At 41.5% G+C, this 19,118-nt stretch overlaps 1 protein-coding gene across 1 annotated transcript; it reads right to left on the bottom strand.

Moving 5' to 3' along the window:
* Positions 1–1,716: 1,716 nt before the first annotated feature.
* LOC117531029 (dnaJ homolog subfamily C member 7-like) lies at positions 1,717–18,296 on the bottom strand. Its single transcript, XM_034194034.1, has 14 exons — positions 18,171–18,296; positions 14,213–14,301; positions 13,932–14,056; positions 13,624–13,737; positions 13,423–13,497; positions 12,977–13,095; positions 12,620–12,773; positions 12,187–12,351; positions 10,551–10,642; positions 10,404–10,477; positions 10,158–10,304; positions 9,766–9,921; positions 9,583–9,657; positions 1,717–2,507 (listed from the first exon to the last, which is right to left on the bottom strand). Exons 1-14 carry the CDS (start codon positions 18,239–18,241, stop codon positions 2,470–2,472), a joined length of 1,494 nt encoding a protein of 497 aa, XP_034049925.1. The 5' UTR covers positions 18,242–18,296; the 3' UTR covers positions 1,717–2,469.
* Between the last annotated feature and the right edge of the window lie 822 nt (positions 18,297–19,118).

Here is a 19,118-nt window from a genome sequence, read left to right as displayed (position 1 = left end):
CCAACAATGGCTGCATTAGCGTTGTTAGAGGACCCTGCAAATGATGCAATGCAATTCATCGTGAGCATGTACGAGGGTAGGCTGAAAAGTTCTAAGGCTGACTATGATGCAGTTGTCAAATTGAACAAATTCAGGGTTATTTTTCTATTGCAGCGAGAACTGGTTTCCCAAATGTAATCGGAGATATTGACTGCTGCACACATATTACTATAAAGGCGCCATCACATGATAAAAATGTTTTTGTTACTAGGGAATATATTCATTCCATCAGTGTTCAAATCATGTGATGCACAAATGCATGAGCTCGGTTGGGAACCGGCCAGAGGCTGGCATGGTGTGCAATGGATGGCTGCTTGGTGGTTAAATAGTTTGTAGTGTAATTGTTTCGAACGATGCGCGAGCACATTTAGCAATATGCGCATTCAAATGTTTTTTTGTTAGTGTTTTTCTTGATGCTTCTTAACAGGCCCCCAGCTGTCTCCCTGTTCAGTATTTGTCAATAAATGCGTGTATTGTTGTGTCACACACTGTCAGCCCCTGCGCACCTAATGTTTTTACTTTAGTGTGTGCTGCTCTAAGCCTCAGCATTTACACACATGGACACACTCATTTCATTTTCGTTTTACATTGCGCCGAGTTGCGTGGTAGAATGGCAACCGAGCCACAACTTTCGTTGTTTTTGCACACTGCCTCTACAAGTGCTTTAATTTTTACACACAATGCAGAGACAATGGTGGAAGTCATGAAACACACTACACTCCACACTTATGGTACCAGCAAATAACACAATGAAACTATTTCTATCAATTTGCATATTCAGATGGGGGCGTGGACAGGGAGCTGTTTGGTACTTTTCCATGTGCGCTCAATTCCACATTCAGTGGGATGTACAAAAGGAACATGCTTGAATCCATGCATACGCACACTTTGATACATCTGAAGTTTTTTTGTGCTTACACCAGTTTCTGGGTTTTGGTGTACACCATGATTCAGTAGGAAATCTATGCAAGTCTTTAAAATGGACTGCATTTATATAGCGCTTTTCCATTTGCATCAGACGCTCAAAGCACTTTACAATTATGCCTCACATTCACCCCGATGTCAGGATGTTACCATACAAAGCGCTCACTACACACCGGGAGCAATAGGGGATTAAGGACCTTGCCCAAGGGCCCTTAGTGATTTTCCAGCCAGGCGGGGATTTGAACAGAGGATCTTCTGGTCTCAAGCCCAACACCATAAAATGACCTTGTAGATGAGGCCCTTGAGCACTTTGAACAGGCACCAGGGGAAAGAAGAGAATTACAAAGTTTAACAAGAAGTAACATGCCATTCTCACAGGGTTGACCTCCAGCAACAACCACCCCCCAGGCCTCACCAACCCTGCTCCTGGAGAGCACCTGTCCTTCATATTTTCCATGTCTACCTGCTCTAATCAGATCTGGTCAATTAACAATGGTGTTTCCCAGCTTCTGATTGGCTAAGCATACTTGACAGTTAATTGTGAGTGTAGTAAAGAGCACTGGAAAACATGTCAGGCAGGTGACCTCTAGGAATAGAACTGGAGAGGCCTTAAGACACCACTCGACTGTCTTGGACAACACGTGCCCAGTGGAAACATCACAACATCAAGTTGCTTTCAACTGAAGAAACAGACATGTTCAGAGTTAGCCTCAATTCAGAGAAGGGAGAAAAATAAAAATCTTAGCGCAAAAACAGCAGTAGGGAAAATATTTATACATGGGCATTTGGTTGCATACTGTTAAGAATATACAGTACAATAAATATAAATACAATAGACCAAAAGAGACTTTATAGACACTAATGATGCTCTACATTCAAGTCAAATGTACAATGCACTGTACAAAACAAAAACCCTGCAGATTGGTTCTAGACTTGGCAAGTGCACCAATAAAATATAGACAAACACAGGAGAAACACACAGCTTGCGGCCCTCAACAAGCTGTCCTGACGTCGGTCTGGATATTTAACAGCCACTAATTGGTGGTCTACAGACATGCTGTCCCAGTATGTTACAACACTGTGCATTTCTTGTCAAATATGCTTGTATTTCCAAAACTTTCCTTGCTATCAATTACCTTAAAAAAGGGGACAGGGACTAACAGTGGCAGTTTATAGGTAGAGATTTCAATTTTTCAGTTATTACACAGCTCTTTTTTGGCAATAGGGGGTATGCTTTTAAGACAAAGCGTCACCCCTTTAAAGTAAAAGTTAAAAAAAAAATCTATGTACAATATTACATCATGAATATAACCTCTGAACTGGTTTTTAAACAGTGTCTGTTACTGCTGATGTAGAGACTTGCGGAGTGAATAAAATAAAACCCTCTTTAAAAAGAATTGGGGGGATTTTTTGTTTTTTGCTGGACACAGCAGCAGGATGTGGCAACTGGGGTTCCAACTTGTTTCATCCATTGCAGGGTTGCACTGGGCCGCACATGCCTTTGCTTTAGCCAAACTGGAAGAAGAAATTTCCAGGACCAGCATCTTGGGGATAACAAATATGCAGAGGGGGGGAAAAAAAATATGCAGTTTTTAGGATGCAAGTTCTTCAAAAGGATTCAAACACTGTGAAATCAACTTTTAGCTGACTGCAGCAGCTCCAATGACAAAAGACATCTTTAATGGCACAATCAATGCAAATGAACTGGGTACAGACATAAAAAGATACTTCACTGATGAAGACATTTACAAACTAACCTACTGGTATCAATGAAGCAACATGTCACGAGGAACATCTTATAATTAACAACATGCCCATGTACATTTCCATTCTCATTCAAAATTTCACTTTGGATACTGAAGTTTTACGCATGTAGCCATGTTTTTTGTCTGCATCTATCCAAATTGAAAGTTGAAATAACATGCAAGTTAGCCAGCAATCAATCAGCAGTAAATTGCTTGCATGCTGATTTATAATTACTTAATACTGTCCTAGTTCAGACAGAAACAATCCAGACAGTGCATACCACCAGATAAGAAGTGCTTTGCACCACCAGTGACATAAATGTGGTCAGCTGGAAAGGCAAGCTGCACAGACATGTATTTCAAGTCAACGCCTTCAGACAGAGCAGAAAGAAAGTGGCTGCTTCTTTTTTTAAAATACACATGAATAGAATCATGACTGAGTGTAGTCTATGTTTACTATGGCTGTTCATTGGTACAAGAGTAAATTTTGTGAAGGAGTTTTGAGGAAAGCTTGAGGGCTGCATATTTATTTTACATAATTGAAATACACGGCTGTGATAAACTACATTCCTCTGACTTGGTTCACAGAGACTTGTCTTGCTCACATCCTTCATGGCCACCAACGTCATGTGCAATACAGACTAATCTAGGACAGCTATATAAACACACAGTCAAAATCATCCACGGAAACCTTGTTTTGTAGAAAACCTCTAGTGTGCTTCACCAAACAAAGCCTGCTGACCCACTCTTGAGCTGAAGTCAACTTCTTAACCCAACACAGTCTACACCCTCTGTCCTTGCTACTTTACTTTGTTTTGTGAGAATCTACTGAATCTACTGGTACCCAACTTTCTGGATTTCGACTTCCAGTTCCGGATGAGTGAACGCTGGCGCGCTTTGGCTGCCGCTGCTCGGTGGATTTTTAACGTTTAGAGACAGTACGTGTTCAAATTAGACGCTTAGCGTTATGATCCACATCGCATGGGTCTTCGTGACATTTTACTTCCTCTCTGGCATTCCTCAGACTCCTCCTGGGTCGACCACGGCCCGAAGGTTCTTCCTCTCTGAAGCGAACGCTAGCTTTGCGCTAGCTCCACTCAGGATGCCGCTCCAGTACTCCGCCTCGACTCTCCGGGGCCTCAACAACCGCTGCCGCCCGCTCTGTGCTGCTTCTCTCCAACAGCTCGGACTGCTCCGCACTTCCTGTCCTCCACATTGTGGTTCTGGTCGTTTGTTTTCTTTCCACATCTCATCTGGAAACGCTATACCTTCACTTTGGTCTCACCGCTCGCCCACTTCTGGGTTATGTCATCACAACAAACCACACGTGAAGCGGACCAATCTCCGTCCTCTCGCTCGCTGCTCAAATCACACAGACTCACGCCACTTGAACTTGTCTCTCCTCAATACCCGCTCTCTCACAAACAAGGGTCTCATCTTAAATGAATTCATCACGGACAATAAACTGGATTTCCTCTGTTTAACTGAAACTTGGCACAAACCCCTGGACTACTTTTCTCTAAATATAGCCACACCCCCTGGATTCACCTACATTGAAAACCCCTGTTCTGAAGGGCGGGGCGGAGGCACGGCAGTTATTTTCAACAAGGACATTAAAATCACTCTCATATCATTCCCAATTTTTTATTCTTTCAACCATATTGCTTTTAAATTCTCTGGTCCCTCACCTTTGGTCACTGTTGTAATTTACCGTCCCCCAAAGCCCAACCCCTCCTTTCTCTCAGAACTCACTGACCTCCTGACCCAAATAAGTGCCATCTCATCATCCATCCTTCTGCTTGGTGACTAACTTTCATGTCGACAATGTCAATTCCAAACCTGCCACTGAATTCTTGGACCTTCTCAACTGCTTCAATATCTCTCAACTAGTAAACTTTCCCACTCATTCTCAAGGCCATATCCTGGACCTAGCTAGTATGTTCTACCGGTGTCACAATCCATAACCTTGCAAACCATAACCTGCACATTTCAGATCACCTTGCCATCACATTTAACATTAATATTTCCCTTACCGTCCCCAAAACAAAACGTACAATAGTTTTCCGTAATCTTAAATCCATCAACCCTGCTGCTCTTTCTTCTCTTCTCACAACTAAATTGTCCACCTCCCCTCCTCCATCATCTGAAAATCCCTCTGAACTGGTCACCCATTACAATAATACTCTCCTCCTGCCTTGAAGAACTTGCCCCAACTAAAACCAAAATAGTCTCCTTCACTCACACTGCCCCCTGGTACACCCCCGAGCTCCATAAAATGAAATCTCGCAAGTGCCAGCTTCAGAGACTGTACAAAAAAAATCTGGTTTGACTGTTCATCTACAAATATACAAAGATCACCTACAACAATACAAAGATGCCCTTAATTCTTCCCGGTCTAATTACTACTCCAAACTCATCCACTCTGGTTCCAACAACCCCAAATCTATTTTCTCTACCATTAACACACTCCTTAAACCCCAATAACAACATTTCATCCTTCACCACCATCAAATGTAATAGCTTTCAATTCTTTTTTCAGTCCAAAATTGACTCCATTTACAGCTCCCTTAACCTTTCCTCTGTTCCCACTGCCCCCCTAGACCCTCCTCCCCTCAGTCCCAAACATCAGCTTTCAGATTTTAAACAAATCTGCCCCTGTTCAGCTTACAAAAATACTATCTGGCATTAAAACCCCTACTTGCTCTCTGGATCCTATCCCCTCCCCCCTCATCAAAACCTGTCTCCCCATAATATCTCCACTGCTCACAAAGATCATAAACTCCTCACTCTCCTCTGGTTCTGTTACACAGTCTCTCAAGCTGGCAGCTATCACTCCCATTCTCAAAAAAACCTGGTCTTGACCCCGATAACTTCATTAATTTTCGGCCTATATCCAACCTCCCCTTTCTGTTTAAAATCCTAGAACGGGTCATTGCTGATCAGCTCCAAACCTACCTCAATTCCATCAGTCTATTTGAACCCTTCCAATCCGGATTCCATCCAAAACACAGTACTGAAACAGCTCTTCTCAAAGTCACCAATGATCTCCTCCTCTCCTCTGATTCCGGCCACCTCAACATTCTCATTCTCCTGGACCTCACCGCTGCCTTTGACACCATCAGCCACTCCATTCTTCTGTCTCGCCTCAAGACCTGCCTCAACGTCACTGGCTCCGCCCTCTCCTGGCTTCAATCATACCTCACAAACCGGCAACAGTTCATCTACGTTAACCGTTGCTCTTCCTCCATAGCCCCCCTATCTCAAGGCCTTCCCCAGGGTTCGGTGCTTGGTCCTCTCCTCTTCATTCTCTACATTCTTCCTCTCGGAAGTATCATCCGTCATCATGGTCTCCACTTCCACTGTTATGCTGATGACATACAGCTTTACATTTCCACCACATCCATAAACCCGAACATTCACTCCACCCTCACCCACTGCCTGTCTGACTTAAAAAGCTGGATGCAACACAATTTCTTGAAATTAAACACTGACAAAACAGACATCATCATCATCGGCCCTAAAAACATCACAAAATCAACCCACTTTTCACTTTGTTTTGACAACACTACGCTCAACCCATCCCCCCTTGTCCGTAATCTTGGAATTCTTCTCGACCCGACCCTCTCATTTTGATCCACACATTAAACAAATAACCCGGATTGCATTTTTCCATCTGAAAAATATTGCACGTCTCCGTTCATCCCTCACTTTCTCCGCTGCTGAAACCCTCATACCTGCTTTTATTACATCCAGAATCGACTATTGCAATAGTATCCTCTATGGTTCACCTTCTAAAATACAACAAACTACAGTATATACAAAACTCTGCTGTCCATCTCCTCACCCACACCCGCACTCGAGAACACATCACCCCCGTCCTACAAAACCTCCATTGGCTCCACATCACTCAACGCATCCACTTCAAAATCTTCCTGATCACTTTCAAAGCCCTCCATAACCTGGCCCCCACATATCTCACTGACCTCCTCCACCGCCACACTCCATCACGCTCTCTCCGCTCCTCTGACACAAACCACCTTTTGTCCTTTCTCTGTAGGACCAGGCTCAGAACCTGGGGAGACATAGCCTTCTCCATCACCGCCCCTACCCTCTGGAACTCTGCCCCAACCACTCCGTGCTTGCCCCGACCTCCCCTCCTTCAAGAAAGAACTCAAAACCCACCTGTTTGTTAGTTTCTAATGTATAGCCCTGATTTTTAATTGTGTTTTCTCTTATTGTTTTTATCTTTTTTTTTCTTGGTGGTAAAGCGTTTTTGAGTGTCCAGAAAAGCGCTATACAAATACCATGTATTATTAATAAGGCCCGAATAGACAACGTCCTACGAGGACCCTATTGTAATTGCGCTGTTTATTATTATTATTCTCACTCTTGAAATCGAAATTTCGGCCTCTTCCCATGCTCAAAAACTCAAACTTTCCAAAGTCGTCCGGCCGGATCCGAAATTCGATATTTTGGGGGCGTCGCACATGGTCGCAGAAAAATCGCGAAATAGCGCCCCCTAGAAATTTTCAAAAACCCCTCCGCATTGGGCTTTTTTCGTCGTAGCCTCACGAAATTTGGTACACATATTTACCATGCCAGGACGCACGAAAAAGTCTCTTACTGTTATGGTGAAATATCGACAGGAAGTCGGCCATTTTGATTTTAAGTTTCGATTTTGAGCAAATTTTTGCCATTTCCACTACTTACATTTGAACGAACTCGTCCTAGGGATTTTATCCAATCGACTTCAAATTTGGTCAAAATCATCACAACACAAAGGTGATCAAAAGTTATCAAAAGATTCTAATTAAGTCAAAAGGCGTGGCTGCTAGGGGTTGTCAAACTTTGGCGAGCTTTTCGGAGCACGCCATTTCACTTCGAACGGCTGTCACGCCCACATACTTCATCGTAGATCCTTCAAACTTGATGGACATGATGAGGGCTCCGCCCTGAACGTCTACATATCTTAAGTTCCCACCTGCGCCATAGCGCCCCCCGGTGGTGACGGGAAATGTCCTATTTTTACTTTAAGAGGTCCTGATGTCACATACTTAACCCAATCAACTTCATTCCACTTTTAAAACATGCAGAACAAATTGGTGAACATAGGCGATAAACGCCGTGAAGTTATGAGTAACGGCATCCGTGTGGAGGCGTACCGAATATTGCCCATTCGCCATGAAATTACGTTCTTCCTTTTGACGGCTTTAATTTTGTCACATCATCATGAAAATTGATACACAGGTCGAGCACGACAACCTCTTACAATTCATAGGGACGTCGCCCATGGGCAGGGCAAAATGCCTCAATAGCACCCCCTTGAAACTTTCAAAACCCCCTCCCCATAGGGGTTTTTTTTGGAGTAGGGAGATGAAAATTGGTACACATGTGTGACTTGCATAGACGTACAAAAAAGTCTCTTGCACCATGGGTCTACTCCAAACAGGAAGTCAGCCATTTTGAATTTTCTTCTCATTTTGGCGTGATTTCCACATGTTGTATTTGAACGAACTCCTCCTACGGATTTTGTCCAATGCACTTCAAATTTCTTACAGATCACCCAGAGACGATACTGACCAAAAGTTATCGAAAGCTTTTCTGTATGTCGAAGAGTGTGGCCGCTATGGTGCCGCCATTTTGACCCTTCGCCATATGAACAGTATACTTAAACAGGTACTGAAGTCACATATTTAACCCCATCAACTTCCTTCCACTTCTAAAACATGCAGAACAACTTGGTGAACGTAGGCAATGATCGCCGTGAAGTTACGAGTAATGGCATCCGTGTGGCTGCGTGCCGAATATTGCCTATTCGCCATGAAATTACGTTCTTCCTTTTGACGGCTTTAATTTTGTCATATCATCATGAAAATTGATACACAGGTCAAGCACGACAACCTCTTACAATTCATAGGGGCATCGCCCATGGGCAGGGCAAAATGCCTCAATAGCGCCCCCTTGAAACTTTCCAAAACCCCTCCACATAGGGGTTTTTTTGGAGTAGGGAGACGAAAATTGGTACACGTGTGACTTGCATAGACGTACAAAAGAGTCTCTTGCACCATGAGTCTACTCCAAACAGGAAGTCGGCCATTTTGCATTTTCTTCTCATTTTGAAATGATTTCCACATGTTGTATTTGAATAAACTCCTCCTACGGATTTTGTCCAATGCACTTCAAATTTCTTTAACAGCATCCAAAGATGATACTGACCAAAAGTTATCGAAAGCTTTTCTCTATGTTGAAGGGTGTGGCCGCCATGGTGCCGCCATTTTGACCCTTTGCCATGGAACATCAAGTCATGATAACTCCTTTATGCTTTGCCTGATTGACTTGAAACTTCACATGTATGATGACGGTTGGCCCCTGAACACACCCATCCCCCCTGTTTGTACACTGAGCGCCCCCTAGTGGATGAACAAACAACATGTCATAACTCCGTGATGCACTGTGTGATTTGTTTAAAATTTTAACTGTGTGATGAGTGGTTGCCCCTGCATGCACATGCCCACATGTGGTCACAAGGGCACCCATTGGCCTGGGTAGGCGGTTGCGCGGAACGAGGGCCCGTATATGACTGCTTGCAGTCCTAGTTATTATTATTACTTTAAATTGTCCATAGGTGTGCGCATGGGTGTGAATGTGTTTGTTTATATGTGGCCCCGTGACAGACTGGCATCCTATCCAGGGTGTACCCTGCCTCATGCCCTATAACTGCTGGGATAGGCTCCAGCCTCCCGTGATCCCTACCTGGAGTAAGCATTTGAAGATGCGTGAGTAAAAGTGATAATTCCCACAGACACAAGCCCATCAGTTAAGTAGCTAAACCAAATGTGAAAATAATTAGCGATTTTCAAGATGAAAAACTTACCTGAACCAGTGTCAAAAGTAAATCCACCACTGTGGCCACCAAAAAAAGCCCTGAAGATGTTGTTTGCATCGAAATCTGCAGAGGTGAGGGAATGATAAATATTATCAATACCTCACTGCCACTTGCAGAATATTGTGCTCATAAATATGCTCCCCCCTTTAAAAAAAATTATTCCATCTTCACCTCCACCACCAAAGCCTCCGTCTTCATCTAGGTCATGCCCGTTGTCATAACGAACTTTCTTCTTTGGGTCAGAGAGCACAGTGAACGCCTCGCCAACTTCTTTGAATTTCTTTTCCTCCTCCTTCTGCACCTCTGGAGCTGCTGCACTGTGACGGTCTGCAACACAGTGATAAGATTCAACTAGTTTGTTTGTGTAGATAGTCAGATATAACTGCAGAAACAGTATGCACTGCCACCTTCCATGTGAATAAAATATGAAAAATATATGAATAAAATATTCAACATACTGCCAGCAGGAAATTAATTTTGGAAAGTTACAACTGCAAGCAGCTGATACAACACAAACCATTTGTCTTTGCGTTTATATTGGACAGGATGTGGAGGAAGAATACCTGGATGGTGCATAAGGGCCCGTTTGCGATAGGCTTTTTTAATCTCGTCATCAGTGGCATTTTTCCCCACTCCCAGCACTTTGTAGTAATCTTTTTTCTTGCTCTTTTTCAGCTCCAGCTGTGCAGCCTTCAGCAGGTGTTTGTGATCTGCAGTCAAGAGAGAGGGAACAGGCCAGGTGAGGGGCTAAAACCCCAAACAGCTGACGAGGAAAATTGAGGTACAGGGAGACAACGACAGCAGTTAACCTGTAGTCTTTTCTGTCTGGTACACCTTTTCATAGTCCCGTACGGCCTCTTCAAACTGCTCTGTGTCCATGTAACTGCAAGTCACAAGTGCACAGTTAATTACATACAGAGGAGGAAAAGTACAGTTCCACTGAATGCACTGCATACCACTGGGCTCGTCTCAAGTAGGCTTTAATGTAAGTCTCATCTAGCTTGATTGCGTTGGTGCAGTCGCCAATAGCTTGATTAATCTTTTTCAGCTGCAGGTGAGAAAAAAAGTGTCTTACTGACAGTAGTGGCTGGTATCACAACATAGTATATTTTACACACTTTAAAGTTTTTTCTATTGCAGTCCAGCACATTGGGACCTTCTAAAGTAGGGCTCTTCAACTCATTCCAGAAAGGGCCGAGACGGTGCAGTTTTTCTGTGCAACCGCCCACTCCACTAGGTTATTTCACTGATTAACATCACTTTGAGCAGATGGAATCAGTTACAAGTTCTCAAAGTTCTCATTGGAATATCTGTTACCACCACAAAAACCTGCACTTGTGGCGGCTCTACCTGGGCCCTCGCCTTGAGCTTCCGTGCGCACCACGGCGACGCTCATACTTGTCGCGGCATACCCCTCCTGGCCCCATACCTCCAGCGCCATCTATTTTCAGGGCTAGTTGGTTCGGCAGGTGAGTTGTTACACACTCCTAAAGCCTGGTTCACACGGCAGGATTTTAAAAATGTCAGTAGGTTTCCAAAACCCGAAAGACCACACACGTGGAGGTTAAAACAAAACAAAACAAACAAACAAAAATAAAATCATAGATTTAACAGGTTTGGTCGTACAGTGTGTGGTGTGCAGCCACACTGTAAAGACAACACACCACACACAATCAGATTTCACACACCAACATTCCCAGGTCAGACAGGAAATCTCGCAAAATCTCTCGAGATTAAACGTGACTTCAGAGTAAACAAACGGAGATACTTTGTAGACTATTTACAACAGAGGAAAAAAAACAATACAAAAAGAAAAGGCGTTCTTTAAAGGAATGGAGACAGCGTGACCATCGGACTTTCTTGTAAGCCATAACAGCAGTTTTGATTTTAGATTTCGCTCCATGCGTCCGTCACCTTGCTTTCTGATTGGCTGCACGTCACATTCAGCAGGCTGCGTGCTTGTTTGTGGTCTGGGGGACACCACACACACTGCAATATTGGGCCAAGACAATCCAATATGTTTGAGTATCACCGATTTGTGATCGGAACGCTCCTGACATCCTTCCGAGCAGATCAGAGCGCTCTTAACACACCACACATGACAGGAATATCTGATATTATCTTTAGCATCAACACAATAATCGGTGTGTCCTTAAGATTACTGGAAGGGGAAGATCGGGTCAGATATCAGCCTAATTATTTGCCATGTGAACCAGACTTTAGCAGATTCCAACTTCCATGGCCACCGTTCTGTTGTCTATATCGACCAACACCTTTTCTGGGGTCTGGTGAGTGTCGGCATCGGGCACCTTAACCTGGCATTCGGTTCATCCCACAGCGCCAGTTCTGCTTACTAAAAGTGGCCCACTATCCAGCTCGCATTCGACACCTGGCTCCAAGCCAGGGAGCTGGGCTTCTTACCCATTTAAAGTTTAAGAATAGGTTGAGATCGTTTCAGCCTCAAGTACTTACTACTTATTTGCGTATGTGCAACTTTCATTCATTCTACACACCCTGATATCTTGCGGTAAACATCACAACATCAACCCGTATATGCAAGAATGTAATTTGAAAATTTTTAATGTCATTCACCTTTGCTCCTGCTGTGGCTCTGTTGCAGAAAAGTTTGGCATTCGTCTTGATGTTGTTGGGGTCTATCCTCAGTGCCTCGGTGTACAAATGATAGGCAGCTTCATAGTTGCTGTTCTTAAATGCCTTGTTGCCCTCTTCTTTCTTGGCTTTTAAGGCCTTGGCATTCTGATTCAGGAAGAGAACAATCCATTGCGTCTTTTTAAAACATTTGCACAAATTTCAAAAGTTTTGTCCTTAAACAGTGGCTTGATTATAGAGCTGCATGTATGAATGATGACTGCTCTATTAAATTTTTTTATTATTTCAATTACATAGCTTTTTGAACACAATGCTCAGTAAACAATCTCATTTGTATCATGCATAATACCTGAGCAACTGTCCAAAGATTATCTCTTATGGATGACTTGTGAGGTGCAATATGGTGTGTACTTACTCTGCAAGCTTGTCGAGCCTTTTCATGGTCAGGTGCCATTCGTAAAGCCTGGACAAAGAACTGCACAGCTTTATCAATGCAGTCTTCATAGTACAGACACAGTCCTCGGACATATAGAGCATCTGCATTGGTGGAATCCATCCGCAGAATATCACTGGAAAGGTTGGTTAATCGGATCTGTCATCATTGGAAAGCATCAGAAACAAGCCCTGTGCTCATCTGTTAGTTAAATATCTAGTCTCACTGACAACTCTATACTGTTCACAAATTACTCACTAGAATTGCAAAAAAACAAAACAACATCCTTCTCAAACAACAGTTCTGAGACTAATTCTTAGTTCCGCAGATTGTGTCTACCTTGCTACAGACTGAGCTTCTGGATAACGCCCCAGCAGAGCCAGACACTCAGCCTTGAGGATTTTGAAGCGGTGGCAGGCAGAAGCCAATCCTAGAGCCCGGTCCATACAGTAGACAACCTGAATCAGGACACAAAATAGGAACTATAAACTCTAGAACTACACCCTGTCATTTCATTAAGACATAACAGAACTGAAAATGTGAGTTTAACAAGCATATCTTAAAAAAAGAACTGTATCAGACAAGGAGACAAATGAAAATATTAATGTAATATTAAAGAAATATTTAATCAATCATGCAAATTCTTTAACACCAGAAATGTAACCATTTCCCAGTAAAAAGTAGCAACTAAATGCTGCTTTGCCTGCTCCAATGTGAGTAAAACTGAAAAACAAAACTAAAAGCGCTCAAATTGAACAACACTGAACTGGGTTTGTGTGAGGTACCTTTCTGAAATCTCGCTTTTCAAAGCCAAAGTCCGCCATTTGCTCGTATTCCAGCAGTGTGGCTGCATTCTTAGTCTGAAGCAAAGTAAGTAGCCAGAAGCATAACCTCAGAATACATAACTATTTCAGATCCAACACCATGTTCACTATGTAGAAGTAGCAATAAAGCCTCATGATAATCATCATCAGCTGACAGCCCACCTCCTGCTCTGCCTCTCTATTACTGGGCTCCAGCTCCAGAACCTTCCGAAAACAGCGACCGGCAGCCATGGCATTTCCCAAAGACAGGTGGCATTTGCCCTCACGCAGATGACCCTGCAAGGACAGGAGAAAATAAATAAAATGAAAAAAGGGGGGGGGGGGGGACGTACACACCTTCTATGACAGCACGATGTGAAAATCCAGGATACTGATATTTATGTGCAAGTGCATATAGAATTTGGAGATAATGAATCATGTCCAAAGCAGAGAACACTGATAACAATTCACTTGACTCTGCCACATCTCACCTTCATGAAACAGTCATCTAACCGCACAGCCTGCTGGGAATCTTCCAGGGCCTCTCGAAAGCGGCAAAGCATCATGAGAGTAGCTGCCCTGTTTCCATAATAACTGGCGTTTTTAGGACAGGCATCTTGTGTGAGAGGAAAAAAGTTCACAATGCAACGATAATTGCTAGTTTTACTGGCATGCAACATTAAATGAAATAAATAGATAGATTAAAAAAAAAATCTGCAAATAGCAAGAAAAACCAGGACCTAGTTGAAAAAAAAAAGATCTGAAATCTCACCGATGGCCTTGGTGTAATAGTTGAAAGCCTCAGTGTAATCTTTCTTACTATAGAACACATTTCCTTGCTCTTTGAATCCTTCTGCCTGACTGGGAAGAGAACAAGCAAAAAGCAGATATACGTACGTACTTACTCACAAAGTGAAAAAAAAAAACATTTATAATGTATAATATAACATAACATTACATAGGTCAGAGTAGCATGGGTGGACAGTTTTATGCTCAAATGCGAAATGCCAACTGCAAATCTGTAGATTTAAAGTTTCGTGAGCAAACCAGACTGGTTATTTTGCTTATATTTTTCTTGTAGATAGTGCAGAACAATGAGGTCTAAAATAACTGACATGGCCATGTATAACCTGGAACTGGGACAGCGGAACAGGGAACAAGAGTTCCAACACCTTGAGGGCTGAACATAGCAGAGAAATCCACCTGCTAACATCCTTTCGAAATCTCTGAGTGTTAACAGGAAAATAAACAGTGAATCACATGAAACAGATGTGGCTTCCACACAGTTCTCTGTAGGATGAGTGATCTCTTCAAAAATCACCCATCAAAGGTTCCACGGTAATAATTTAGTTTTCTTCCACTGATGGTGCTTTATTTGTGTGCATTTATGTTGTGAAAAACTAGTGAACATATACCTCATTATCAATATAAATTGAGAGGATTCACGACATCCAAAACCAAAAAGTATTTCTGGTGTATGAGCTAGCCAAAATCATTAAAAGCCATAGTCTGTAACTGTGGAATGGTTTATAGAAGGCGGTGATGTATCATGTTTCAGTAGGCCATTGAAATTTTTTTTTAGATATCAATAAGGCGTTTTGCTTCATTAACTGAGGCAAAAAGCCTTCTTGATATCTTTATCATGAATAGAAGAGATACAGAGGAACATAATAAAACAAGTTTCACTGAAATCCACAGGGGGCGCACCGAGACATGGTCAAGTGAAAATCGCCAAATATCGCATTCTTAACATAAAGCGCGCCACCTATGCAAAAGCGCCCTAACTAAGCCACCGCCATTTATGCAAATTTGGAAAGAACTTGTCCCAGTGTATCCAAATATGCATAAATGAGCAAGGCTTATTCAGGGTGCAGGCCCTGGGAGGGTCCCAAATGTAGCCCAAAATGCCAAAAGTTGTGACTTGAAGCACCACATATAGGCGGTGCCCTCAGTTAGCCTTAAAAATATAACACTAAATGGGAGAACTCCATCCATACATTCATATACCATTAGATCAATGCGGCTTACTGAGGGCGCACAAAGATATTCAAAGGTCAAAATCCACATTTTGACTATGTCACTGTTTTGCCCCCTTTAACATCTACCCTAAAAAGGGCCATAATTTTCCTCCTGAAGGGATTTTTGGATTAAAAAAACCCCCCCCAAAAAAACAAAAAAAAAAACAAAACGTAATTTTTGTCCATTTGGACAATACATCTTCCCATAAAAAAACTTCAGTGGCCTACTGTATTACTACAATATTACTAGTGTTACTACAATATAAAGTGCCTTGGGGCAACTGTTTGTTGTGATTTGGCGCTATATAAATAAAATTGATTTGATTTACTGAAACATGATATATCACCACTCATTTGAAAGTTACAGATTTCAGCCCTTCAGTGAATGAAAACTGTGTGCTACAACAGAACGGAAGCTTTACAGTGTCAGTTTCAATTTATATAATGTGTACTGCATGTACTGTAGCAAGGTTCTCCCCAGACAATGGAACAACGGTGTTACGCCATTATAGTGTTGTCACAGCGTCGTTATACTACTGTTCTCTGCTCTCAGGTTGTTTTCTAAAATCCAGACAGGCTGTTTGTGCTCAACTGCCCGCTCTCCCCTCCCCCGCCAGCAGAGAGCGGAGCAGAACAGCGCTGCAGCTGAGAGAGCACAGTGTCTCAGTGGAAAAAAATAACTCAAAGTCTTCCAATAAAAAGAGCTCCTTCTGCTTGCATAGCTCCAGAAATTCATTTATAGGCTTTATTTTACATTTGAAAGCCTTCATGTTTCCAAAGTTTGCTCAAATACAGTGTGAGTGACGAGTCTCTCGTTCCCCCACAGAGAGAGCGGAGGAGCCAGCGAGAGAGAGATCATCGAACGATCATCTTCACCACATAGCCTCAGTGAAACATTAAAGTGTGAAAAACTGATTCAGAAAGTTTTTCATCCAGGATTTCATCATTAAAAGAGCAGATTTACTCATTTACTTGTTCCAGTTACTTCTTACAGAATTATTTTTCATTTTCTTTTTATTATTGATGTTAATGCACCAATGACCCCAGATCAAATTACTTGTATGTGAGAACTTAATTCGCAATAAAATTGATTCTGATTTGACAATCAAATCAGTCCAGATTTAGCTCTTGTTCAAACAAGACAATTAGGGGTTATATTGTTTAAAAAAAAAAAATAAGTATGCAATCCCACTCAAAAATGTTGAGAAAAAAAAAAAAAAGCTAAACTGTCAGTATGACAGAAAAACTGCCTGGACTCTTACTGGATAAAGGTACACTGTGTCATTTTTAAAGAAGAGAGCAAATGCTATGTCCATCAAACATTAATTACATTTTCAATATAACTTATTTTTTGAACTTAAACAGAAAAATGCAAAAAAGAACTTTGATAGTGTCATTTTTTTGGGTCTATTATTCTTGCTTTCAATGCATCTAAAACCAGACAATGACTCGCAATGCGCGCAGCCTCAGGTGACAATTTTTCTATACTAAAATTTTTTGGGGAGAAACCTGTAGTATACACATGAAGCTAAAGTTCTGCATGAAACCAATTTTGTTCTGAATACTGTTGTGGCAAGTATAAATTCACCTTAACCAATGCATACCTTGATACCAGGATTGATATCTTTAAATGGCTTTGACAGAGGTTGATGAATAGATTGTGGACACGCTTCTGATTAGAGATCCCACTGTTACTGATTTGGTAAACTTGAGTGACAGCAGAAAAATAGTAAATTGCTTTAGGCTGTAATTTATTATTATTATTATTAAATTGGCTGTACCACCAGGGGCACTGCTCCAATATCCCTAACTGCTACAAAAGACAGAACTTTTCAGTGCTTTTATCAACTAGAAAATGAAGCCCATGTTGTTATGCAGGTCACATGACCAATGTCCCGGATGTCCACTTTGTCTATCACAGCAGTCATGACTCCTAGGGCGGGAGTACCTTGTCATTTGGCCCCTAATGTAAACTGCAGTACACATGGATGTTCAGAAACAATATAAAGAAATACTTCTTTTTTACCACATAAACGACCGATAGTCATTACGTGAACCACACAGCGTCATGTTATTTTAAGTCACAGAACACATTTTAAAAGATATTTCACTTTTTTTTTTTTTGACCTCGTATAGAAACAAACGTGACATTTTCATTGTTTTCGGTAAAAAAAAAAAAAAAACGTTTGCTAGTTTTTGCTAGCTTTAGCACAAAGGCGAAACTGACAGGGAGCGAGTGTAGAACTTTCTGGAAACTGAGACCAAGGCTAACAGTTTGAGCTTCCGACAGGACAGCAAATGTTTAAATACCCCTGTTTTAAGATTTAGGAAAAGTGACCTCAGAAAACATACATTTATTTACTATACCAACATATGTCTAAGTCTAAATAACTACTATTAGTGTGAATCGTTGTATATAAATTAATTCCATTGTTAGTCAAGTTAGCCCATAAGTATTTAATTTAACGCGATCTAAGTCGAACGTTTAGACTCAACGAGCTTACGTGTATGGAATAGTTTAAATTAAAGGCTGTCATTCGTAAAATCTGACAAAACATTTATTTCCAGATAGCCCCGACGACAAGCTAGCTAATGTAGCCGTGACCAGGGGCTTGTCTGCGGCCTGAACCCATAGTTGCTTCCAACCTTTTAGGCTTAATTAACGTCATCTAACGTTAGGAAACTGAACACAGCCTGTTATTCTATATTTACCTCTCCAGGTCTTCTTGGTTGCAGATCACAGGTTCTGTTTCCACCGGCACGTCGACGTCAACAGCTGCCATCTTTTTTTTCTTTTTCCTGGAGGCAGCGAGGAGACTTTTTCTTCTTCTTCTTGGTTGTCGGCAGGCTAGGCACGGTCAGTGCATTTCTGCCCCCCTCAGGTCATAAGACACAGAACACCTATTAAACGTCAACGGGATAGAGACAGCACCCAGTGTTGTATAGGAAAATCACACTTAAGTAAAAGTACAGATACCCATTAAAAAAAATGACTTTGGTAGAAGTTCAAGTCACCGATTGAAATGCTACTCAAGTAAAAGTCTTAAAGTATCTAGTATTTATTGTACTTAAGTATGACAAGTAATGTACAACTAAATGTACTCAAGTATTGAAAGTAAAAGTACAAGTAAATGTTAATAATCAAAAACGGAATGATTTTTTTATATTACAAAGTTTATCTAGGCTTGTAAATGACTGGTAGTATTAGTCAAAATACTGAAAATTGTGCACATCACACAAAAACACTTCAGAAATAAGGTTTCAAAAGCTAAACGAGAGTAGGCTACTCACTAGGTGTTCACAGGAAACATTTATTTCTATATGTATTTATTTATTTTCATTGTTACATGGTTTTATCTTTTCTGTTGTGTTTTGTTTCATTAGGTTCTTTTTGTCTCTTTCTCTAAAATTGTATTGTAACATTATTAGTCTATTATTATTGACTATTATTGTCTATTACGTAGATTATTATATATGTTGTTGCTATTATTAATATATGAATAAAAATAAATTAAAAAAATTACAATTTGACTCTTTTACGACAACGAATGCTGAGCCATTAATTATACAGAAAACAAATCAACACAAACATGCTGATGCGAACAGCTTAATGCTAACTTTAACATTGAAAACGCCATAGACATACTAACGCGTTAGCAT

Source organism: Thalassophryne amazonica, chromosome 18 (assembly GCF_902500255.1).
Source record: "Thalassophryne amazonica chromosome 18, fThaAma1.1, whole genome shotgun sequence".
Lineage (NCBI taxonomy): Eukaryota > Metazoa > Chordata > Actinopteri > Batrachoidiformes > Batrachoididae > Thalassophryne > Thalassophryne amazonica.
This window is presented reverse-complemented; position numbering and strand designations above follow the sequence as displayed.

What these genes read in the sequence shown, in the direction of transcription:
- LOC117531029 (XM_034194034.1), bottom strand. Translation starts at nt 18,241, where the DNA reads ATGGCAGCTGTTGACGTCGACGTGCCGGTGGAAACAGAACCTGTGATC. An exon ending in GAAGCTCAGTCTGTAGCAAG is followed by an intron (nt 12,774 to 12,976) that starts GTAGACACAATC and finishes CAACCTTTCCAG; the next exon opens with TGATATTCTGCGGATGGATT. An exon ending in TACTTGAGACGAGCCCAGTG is followed by an intron (nt 10,478 to 10,550) that starts GTATGCAGTGCA and finishes TGTGACTTGCAG; the next exon opens with TTACATGGACACAGAGCAGT.